At 35.6% G+C, this 10,445-nt stretch overlaps 1 protein-coding gene across 1 annotated transcript; it reads right to left on the minus strand.

Annotated features, from left to right (window-relative positions):
- Positions 1-1,356: 1,356 nt before the first annotated feature.
- On the minus strand, positions 1,357-5,447 carry LOC107901687 (pentatricopeptide repeat-containing protein At1g80880, mitochondrial). Its single transcript, XM_016827772.2, has 2 exons — positions 4,720-5,447; positions 1,357-3,292 (listed from the first exon to the last, which is right to left on the minus strand). Exons 1-2 carry the CDS (start codon positions 5,322-5,324, stop codon positions 2,236-2,238), a joined length of 1,662 nt encoding a protein of 553 aa, XP_016683261.1. The 5' UTR covers positions 5,325-5,447; the 3' UTR covers positions 1,357-2,235.
- Between the last annotated feature and the right edge of the window lie 4,998 nt (positions 5,448-10,445).

Genomic DNA, 10,445 nt, shown 5'->3' on the forward strand with positions numbered 1-10,445 from the left:
AATGAATTAGGAATAGAAGAATTCCTCTGAAACTGTGACTGAAAAAGGTTATATAGATGCTCTAGTTGTTCCTTAATGAATGAAGACCCTTCCAGAGAACTTTGCTGCTCACAATTTGCACTCTCGATAGTTGTTCTGACATCAAAACTTTCTATCTCTGTTTGGTTACTGGATCTATTATCTCCAGTGAAGGTTGTTTTAGCCATGGTGTTACTGAAGATTTAACCCAACTCAGATGCCATGAAAATTTTTAAGAGAGTTCAATCAAACTATTATCATTTTATTAAGTAAAAAAATTGAATATAAATAGAGAAAAGTCTCACATAACTGGGAAATTAATTCTCTTATTCTAGTAAACTACTAAAAGATAAAATAAAATATTCCTAAAAAATCTTAAATCTCAATTGATTATTATAGGATTTATCTACCTAAATAACTTTTAAAAAATATCCCAAAATTTATGGGGCTTCAACACGTATTTCAACACCAACTCCATACCAATGTTTTCTAGATCGTTTAAGGTATATTTTCAACCTTTTTCAACCCAAATTTGCTTCTCATATATGAATCCATGAGTTATAATCGCCAAAAGTACTTTTTAGCAGTGCGATGAGGTGTACCGACATTTTAACGTTTCTATCATGATATTTTTTTCTTTTCAAAAACAAAATATATTTATTAAAGTAAACTATTGAACATTATTAAAAAATTATGTTTCTACTGATTTTCATATTTATTTTATTTATTTAATATTTAAAACTTTGAATATTAAATTTTTATAATTTTATAACATGTATTTGCTCTCTCTTTTTTATAGATATATTCACATGTATATATGGCATATACCTTATTACATTTATTGAAAATAATATATAGAGATTTAAAAAAATTAAAATGATAAATATCAAAATTGGATTCACTTCTTAAATATTCATTATTTATTATTTTAACACATTAAATATACTATATTATTATTTAAGTGTGTGACTAAATTGATGTTACGAGTTAACTCGACACCAACTCAATTAAGAAAATTACTAAAATAACCTTATATATTTTAAATGAGTTATATTATTATGAGAATACTTTTATCGCTTTCTTATTTGAAAAAAAGGTTATAGTATGCTACAAGCATCTATAAAATCTTTTCTTTTAACCAAAGTTCTATTTGAATATTTTTATACATTTCAATTTTATTACACAAATAGTTTTACCCACCTTATGGTATAATAATCTTGAAATTTTTTTAAAATATTCTTCACAATTTTTTTTTAATATAGTTGGGAAGTTAAAAAGAAATTATCCCAAAAAAAAAAGATAGGAAAAAACAGGTTTCAGTTAGAAGCCGCAGGTATAAATTATTGGAAACCTCAAGTCTCAAATTATATAATATGATTTACACGGTCTTGTTTATTTGAAGTTGAGCTTGCTCTCGTCCAAGAAAATAAAACATCCAATCCAGGGGAACCCAGGGATGCAATTCCTTTTTTTACATTTTTTCTAGGTGACTAAATATATAAAGAAATCCCAAGTGTCAATTACCATGTAATTCTGTTATGAAGTTTAGCTAGGTAATAAATGTACAAAACTGCATAGGAGGCCTATAAGGTCAGTGCTAAAAAGCATTCAGTTTTCCCAAGCATCAATTGTATAAGCCACACTGATTGAACAGGTAACCCCAAATATTCTACACCTCTGAGACTAAACCATCTCCATAAATATCTGAAACGCATCTTTCAAATGTCGGGAACATTCTATAATCAAGCGCTTTGAGCAACCTCATCACCTCGGTTTTAATAGTTTGTTTCTCAAGTCCAAAATGGTTATTATGTATTAAACTCAATTCTGTCCAAACAAACAAACAAACGATTCTTAAAGCAGACAGATCAACACAAATTATGTGAGTTCACCTGCTATGATGCTGTTTTTAGCCACCGGCCCTGGAACTCTTTTCTTTTAGGCTTCACCAAGATTTGGTTGAGGTCATGGTGGATTAAAGATCTTCTTATATCATCCTTAGACCTTAAGCTGAACCACACATCTACCACTGTCAGTCCTCACTCTCTACATCTGAAATAGCCCCAGTATCCCTTTTACAGACTCCATCTATTTCAAAGAAGCAATCGGTATCCCCGAATGGTCAACCTTCAGATTTAAAACATATTAAGAGAATGGAAGGAATTTTCAGTTTCACACATTTAGACTTTCAAATAGTACCATTTCCTCATGTCTTCTTCATCTTTTATCAGCATTGACCTTTTTCTTCTGGCCTGATTTCTTGCCTTTCCTTTCATTTAATTGTTTACTTCTCTTAATCTCTATTCGACCTCTCTGTCTCATACTGCCACTATGTTGCTTTGGTTCCTCCAATAGCTTCTTAAGCTTGGGGTCTTCCAAAAATCCACAAGATCTCATCTCATCATAGTATTCCCTGGCTTTAACTAACCATCCAGATGTTGCTAGCCCTTTCACTAATATTATGTAATGACGTGAATCAGGGAGTACCTCAAAACGCTTCATTTCTGCCCAAATCTTCAACGCATGCTCAGGTTGCTCCACTTTGAGAAACTTCCCGAGAATAAAGAGGAAGGTATCACCAGTAGGACCTAAACTGCCAGCCTTCATACAGTCAAGAATTTCCAAAGTTCCTTCAATACCTACACTATGAAGAAATGCATGGTAGGTTTCCATGGTTGGGCTAAGATTCTCTTCTTTCATGATGGACAAAATATTTCTTGCCTCTTCTACCTTCTCTGATTCACAAAGAGGACGTATCATTGCATCGTAAGTGGCAGAATCTGGCGGCAACCCAGATTTTTTCATTTTCTTGAGGATGTTATAAGCTTCATTTAAGCAATTTTCGCGAGCCAGGACATACACCAGGGAATTGTACACCTCAATGCCTGGATCCCAGCCTCTTTTCTTCATTTCATCATAGAGCCGCAGTGAGTCAAAGAGATTTCCAACTTTTGAGAAACAAGAAATCATGTGAGTATAAGAGGTAGCATTTGGTATAATGCAGTATTCTGACATTTCTCTCCAAACTCTCTTTGCTTCAATTACATCAACCAAAACATTACACCAACCATTGAGAATAATGTTGAAGCCATCAGCATCCAGTGGGAAGAGCTTCTTATTTACAAGCATTATCTCTTCAGCCTCTTCAATGTTGCCATATCTACATAGAGCCTTTAGGAGGGTACTGAACGCTTCTTCGTCCGGACTCATTCTGAACTTCTCCATAGTATGAAAAGTTTGAATAGCCATGCATGGATCACTTGCAGCTGCATATCTAATTGACGCCAAATGAAATGAAAAAGGAACAAACAGTATATAAGAACAAAATGTTAACAAATTATATGCCTTGCATGAATGTTTGTGAAATGATATAATGGAGAGTAAAATGTTAACTCCAGTGGAAACCCTAGGAAGCCTTGGTTTCTTGCTTTGGAGATCTAACTTACAACAGTTTTAAAATAATGCAAATGCACACTGAAAAGTGTGAGAGAAAAAAGAAGCAAGGATCTCAGTCCACCAAGATAGGACATCAATACAGGAGAATTCACTAGACAAACTGCAGAGGACTCAAGTGGTCAAAAATCAGAACTTGAAAGGAGAAAAATAAACAAATTATGAAGTTTTGAAACTATAACAGAAACAATCAATTGGAACACTGTTATCCATGCAACCTATTACTAAATTAACTGAAATGAATACAAAGGGGAACATGACCAAAAAGCAAAGAAACGGGGGTGGAAGGAGGGAATGAATGCAACAAAATAGATCCAGTGTTGTCAAGGCATGTGTTAGTCACAGCGCTGTTCCATAGCTACACAACAAAAGTGCCTGTCCTTTTCAGACAAGGCATATTTGATCATATGCATGTCTGGTGCACCTAGTTGTGCTTTTCTTTAAGGCAATAGGCAAAAAAAAAAATGAAGAAGAAGCTGCTTTGATGGAATTTCACTTGCATTTCTTTTATTTTCATCTTTGACCCTTAAACTCTTAGGTCTAATAGTAAAAACTGGACAATATTAAATTCTCTAGTTCTCTAGTGATTTCAACAATAAACTTAAGACTACGTGGTAAGGTGCACACTGGCTAAAATAAAGGAAAAAGGAATTTTAAATATAAATATGCATAGTATTCACTCAAACAAGTGTTTTTTTGCTGTGCCTTCTGTCTCGGAAGCAACATAAGGTTTCTAGTGCCTTGAGTGCACCTTGCGCCCTTAATGACTCTGGATAGATCACAAGGAATTTAGTTCCAACAACAAGCTTATAATTATAGATTTATTGACCTGAAAAGCGCACATTTTTTAGAAAGCGTTGCAACATAGAGTTACCGAGATATTTATAATACACAAGCACAATCACTATGCTTATTAGCAACGTTATAACTAAGTTCGCAACTTAATTCACATTGATGAAGATCCTAAATGTGCGAATGAGGCCTTGCCTAAGCAGTAAGATGGAGGCTTGGGACCTTTCAGTCTCAAGTAAGTTCAACTTTAGATGGTTATTCTTGACTTAATACAGGGCTTTGTCATTGTTTTGCTCTTTCACCTTGATGTAGTATTTGTGTCATACATGTAATATCGTAAAGAAAAATCTTGTGTATCCAAAGAACAGAGGAATATTTACAACCACTTGCATGCTAAACAAACATAGCCACAAAACCAAGTCTAGACAATGAAAGGAAAAGCAAGCTGAGGCTCACCTATCAATCATAACAAACATTGCCCGTCTTGTATCCATAGAAGAACGATATAAGTCGCGAATCAAACACCAGGCCATGTTAAACTTCCTATGATTTCCCAACACCCATATCATCAACTCATATGTTTTTTCACCGCTACTTCCCCATTTTTCACCCCACTTAAAAGCCAAAAACGCCAGTCTCCACTCTTCTCTCAATGTCCAAATCACTGAACACACCAAGCCTAGAGTTGCATTGATCCCAGACTCGTCAAGGGAAGCCATGGCCTCAGTTTCAGAGCTACAATGGGCAACCCGTTTGAGCAAATGAAGAAGAGCTGGTTCCTGCGGACCAGGATCATGGTTTAGTGGTGGAGTGATCTCGAATGGGTAGTTTAGAGTTTGGCTTGAAAGGGATTGGAGCGTGGAGAAATTAGAGGTCACTACTGGTGTTTGAGAGGATATGAAGAATGTTTGATGAAATGCCAAAGAGAACAAATAAAGTTGGTGAACTGAGGGAGAAGGAAAAGGTGAGGGAACAGTGGCAGGATGCTGAAGGAAAAATGGGGATAGGATCTGAGAGTGAATTCTCTGGAGCCTTCTTGCTAGAGAAAAGAGGGCCATCATCTATATACCGAGTGAAGCAACTAGCAAAGCGAGTACCATTTCGGTTCTGAAAATTTGTAGCTATGATTATTATTATTTATTATTTTTGATCGACTGTAGCTATGACCATTTATAAAAGACTTTTTTTTTATTAAATTGACTGGATTTATATAAATAAATCGTGAACAAATGAGAATGGCCCAAGGCCTTACATAAGAAAGTCTGGAAACAAAGAAGCAAATTGGGCCTAATAAATAAACAAAATAAAGTAAAATAAAACTCGTGCTTATCCAGAAATAAATTGGGCCTAATAAATAAACAAAATAAAATAAAATAAAACTCGTTTCTTTTACTTAGTTCAATCAACTCTGAGACAAATTCAAAATTACCATTCACTTCTTGATTCGGTATTCTAACCATTTCTTTTCCTGGTAACCACAGATCATCACAGATGGAAATCCTATCACCTCGACCCACTCTCCAGCATAGACCTTTTTCAAGCAGATCTTTCGCAGACCAAACACTTCTCCAGATAAGTGAAGGTAAATTTCCTAGACGAGCTTTCAAGAAATCTGAATTGGGATAATACTTTGATTTCAAAACACGAGCTAATAATGAATCTGGGTAATTAACAAGACGCCAACCCTGTTTCGCTAATAAAGAAATATTAAACTTCGTAAAATTTCAGAAACCAAGACCACAATTTTCTTTTAATAAGCAAAGATTCTCCCAGGTACACCAATGGATACTCTTTTTATTCCATTTCTTACGCCACTAAAAATTAGCAACAATTCTTTCCAGATCCGTACATAGGGTCTTAGGGAGTAGAAAACACGACATTGAATACGTTGGGATAGCTTGTAAGATCGCTTTAATAAAAACTTCATTACCTCCTTGGGATAGAAACCTTGTACTCCAATTATCAATCCTTTGTTTGAGTCTATCTTTCAAACTTTGAAAAGATATTTTCTTCCTTTTTCCCACCATACTAGGAAGCCTTAGGTATCTCTCTATATCATTCGCTCTTCTAACTCCTAGGATCATTGAGACATTACCCCTTATATGCTCTTCTGTGTTTGTATTGAAGAAAACAGCCGATTTTTCATAATTCACACATTGCCCTGAGCTCAATTCATATTCCTTTAGAATCTGTTTTAAAGCATGTGCCCCCCTTTCTGAAGCTTCTGCAAATAAAATACAATCATCGACAAAGAGTAAATGTGAGATAGCTGGTCCTCTTTGACTTGCTTTAACTCTTCTAAGGATACTTTCTTCTTTTGCAAGCCGCATTAAACTCGATAGACCTTCTGAACGGAACAGAAATAGGAACGGACTGAGAGGGTCACCTTGTCTGATTCCTCTAGATGGAATTATCGTTTGCCCTCTGTTGCCATTGATAATCACCTCATATGAGACCGTCGAGACACATTTCAAAATTGAATCAACCCATCCTGGATCAAAACCCAACTTTTTTATTACCCCTTCCACAAAGCCCCATTCGACTCTATCGTATGCTCTACTCATATCAAGTTTGATAGTCATGAATCCTTTTTTCCCCACCCTCTTGAGTTTTAGAGTATGTAAGATTTCATACTCAAGTAAGACATTATCCGAAATCAGCCTTCCTGGGACAAAAGCGCTTTGAGCTAAATCAATACATTTATGCATTACTCCTCTGAGTCGTCTAGCAATAACTTTCGCTATCAGCTTGTAAATCACATTGCATAAACTAATTGGTCAAAACTGAGTAATCCTTGAGGGATTTGGGACTTTTGGAATAAGCACAATGTTTGTTTTATTGATTGAATGTAAATCCATACCTTCGTTTAACCTCTGAAGACAAAAATTGGTTACATCCTCTCCAACAATTGGCCAACACTTTTGATAAAACAGGGCTGGAAAACCGTCATCTCCTAGAGCTTTTGTAGGTCCCATTCCTGAAAGCGCTTCCAGTATCTCTTCCTTTGTGTATCTTGCCTTTAAAGTCTTATTGTCTTCCTCTGTGATACGGCCTTCAATACCTGTTAGGATTCTATCGCAATGATTTTGTCCTCCTGTATTAAACAATTTTTGAAAATACAATCTAGCAATTTCCTCCTTTTCCTTCCACTCATCTGTTTCCCTTCCGTCTTCTGACTGCAATTTATGTATCTGATTAAGTTTTCTTCTTTGTGATGCTTGCTTGTGGAAGAAAGCTGTATTTTTGTCCCCTAGCTTTAGCCAATTAATTCGGGCCCTCTGTTTCCAGTAACTCTCGTCTTTTTCAATCTCAAAGTTCAGATGGATTTTTGTATCAATAATCTCTGCCAGATTCTCATCACTTCTGTCTTCTTCAAGTAATGCTATCAGTTTTGAAGTCAAACCCTCTGTTTTCATTTTCCTATTCTGTTGGATTTTAACTCCCCACTTCTCCAACCCTTTTTTGAGGATCTCCAGCTTGTTTATAAGATCTCATGTAGAATTTTCCCAAATTCTTTTAGTTTCACTAAAGAATGTTTCTTCTAGTACCCACCACGCTTCAAACTTGAAGTTCCTTTTTGCCCTCTCTCCATTCTTGTAAGCCGTATCTAAAAGAATTGGACAATGGTCCGAGAATGAATGTGGAAGATGTCGTACTAGATTGTTTGGGAATAAGTCGCTCCATTGCTCCGTTACAACACCTCTGTCAAGTCTCTCCTGAATATTTGTTTCAATTAAGTTCCCTCTCTCCCATGTGAACCATCTGCCAGAATATCCCAAATCAACTAGATTACAATCTTCTAAAACTTGTCTAAATGCCTCTATTCTTCTTTCCTCCCTAGGTAATCCACATTTCTTTTCGAAACCATATAAGATTTCATTAAAATCCTCGCAAACCAGCCAAGGATATTCTCCCTGATTCCGTAATTGCCTCAACAGATTCCATGCTGCATCCCTGTCTTGTGAATAAGGGGATCCATAAAAACCTGTAAGTCTCCATATTTTCCCTTCCTCTCCTTCTTCAATAAACACATCAATATGTCGGTTTGAAAAGCTTTGTAGTTTAATGTTAACATTTTCTTGCCATGCCAAACTTAGTCCACTTTTCGATCGAATCGAGTCAACATCAATGCCAAACTGAAACCCACACCTTCTTTAAACTTTTTCCATTTTATTTTTGTTTAATTTTGTCTCCATTAAGAAGGTCACTTGGGGATGATGTTGCTTCAGCGAATGGGGAAGTCGTCGAACTGTCCGAGGATTCCCTAACCTCGGACATTCCAGCTTAAGATTTTCATTGCGACCGGTCGGCTTGCCTCTTGGCAGCCGCTGATAACAAATGGTTAGATTCAGCCCTTCTCCTATTCCTCCCTCCTGCCTCCATACTTTCTTCCATTTCCCCTCTAGTCCTCTTTTTCCCCTCCTCTCCTACAATCAGCTCATTCTCCAAATCATGCTCCATCTCCATGTTATTATTACCAATTAGCTTCCTTGAACTTCCTAGCTCTGCGTAAAGCCCGTTACCTTCCAGATTAAAACCTAGAATTGGATCCGGACTATTCTCAAATTTTCCTACTTTCCTCCAATCTCTATCACTCCTGAATTCATCTCTATTATTTTTGCCTACTGATCCTCCCTCCTCCCTTAACCAGGCATTGCGCATTGCTTGGGCTCTCCTTGACTGTGCCCGCAAAGATAGATCCCATCCCGTTTCTTCTATTTCAACCCCAACTTCTATTTTTACTTTGCAAAAGGAATCGTTATGCCCTAACCGGCCACAGAAAAAGCAAAAGAGAGTTAATCTCTCATACTTAAATCTGACATAAGAACACATATTCTTAAACTTAATCTGTTTTTTCCTTTTGAGAGGGCAACAGATATCAATGTGTACTCTAATCCGCATATAATTCATATTTTCTTTCCCTAAATTAGAACTATCATACTCCTGGAAAGTTCCAATAAAATTTCCTAATTGCATGGCTAAACTTTCAGAGTAAAAACCAATGGGAGCCTCATGAACTTGTACCCAAAAAGGTGATGAAATTAATGGAATTCTGAGTGGGTCCTCTCCCCATTACAACTTATGCAGAATCAGCAGATGGTTATTAAATGTCCAAGGGGACCCTTTAATAACTCTCTCCATATCCATAATGTGAAAAAATTTAAAAATATACCTCTTTTCCCCCAGATCTCTAATTTGAATCCCCTTGATTGGATGCCATAAGTTAGCCATAGTACTTTTCATTGCTGGGTAATGGATGATACTGGCTGTAAGGAAACACCCAACTAGAATTAAATCTTCTTCTGCACTTACCGATTCTATTTCTCCTTCCACTTACAGGATTTCTTCCTCTTCGTCATCAAGGGATAGGGCTGCAAAGTCAGATTCCATGGTCGTTATACGTGAAGAATAGAAAGAGAAGATTATTCACAACACTGGAAAACTCAGCTGTCAAACCAAAAAACTATTGAAAAAAAAGAAAACCTAGACTTGCCAGAAGGGCAGACAGAGACGAGCTAGGGTAGCAAACTTTTATAAAAGACTTAATATAACAATCGTATTTAAGAGGTAAAATTGCAACATTTTATCTGCTTAAATCAAGAATCTATTTTAAAAAATTAATCTCTTATTGGTTCAATTTTTTTTGTACAAATATTATTATTTTTTTAAAGAGAAGTCTTTACGTCAATGTTATAGGCTATTCATAAACATAAGATATTATTTGTTATTGCCTTTTGAATTTAAAGTGTCATAGAAACAATTTTAGATATCTACATGTAAAAGTACTATCAACTCTTGGCATTAGGAGGAATATTGCATTTTGCCTCCTATATTAAAAAATTGATAAATTAGCCCCTGTATGTTACAAAAATGTGTAAATTAGTCATTTCGTTAAATTTTCATCCATAGTTGTTGCTAAGTGATGATTTGACTTATTTTCAATTTTTTTTATGTAAGTGACGTGGAATTAAAGAATGAGTAGGATTCAGTAAAAGTATTATGGAGATCCAAATATTAATAGTTGGGTTGCATTTTGCCCCTTCTACTCAAAAAATAGGTAAATTAAACCCTATTCGTTAGATCAAAGAGAAAAATGGTCATTTGTTAAAAAATGAGTTCAATATAAAATTAGTATCCAAATTTATCCACTTCTCCCAAATTGATACTTATGGTCTTTTTTG

Source organism: Gossypium hirsutum, chromosome D06 (assembly GCF_007990345.1).
Source record: "Gossypium hirsutum isolate 1008001.06 chromosome D06, Gossypium_hirsutum_v2.1, whole genome shotgun sequence".
In the NCBI taxonomy this organism is placed as follows: Eukaryota; Viridiplantae; Streptophyta; class Magnoliopsida; order Malvales; family Malvaceae; genus Gossypium; species Gossypium hirsutum.

Bases quoted from the DNA above. Each gene is read 5' to 3' on its own strand.
- LOC107901687 (XM_016827772.2), bottom strand. From the start codon at position 5,324: ATGATGGCCCTCTTTTCTCTAGCAAGAAGGCTCCAGAGAATTCACTCT. The intron at 3,293-4,719 runs GTGAGCCTCAGC...GGCGTCAATTAG, and splicing joins ATGTTTGTTATGATTGATAG to ATATGCAGCTGCAAGTGATC.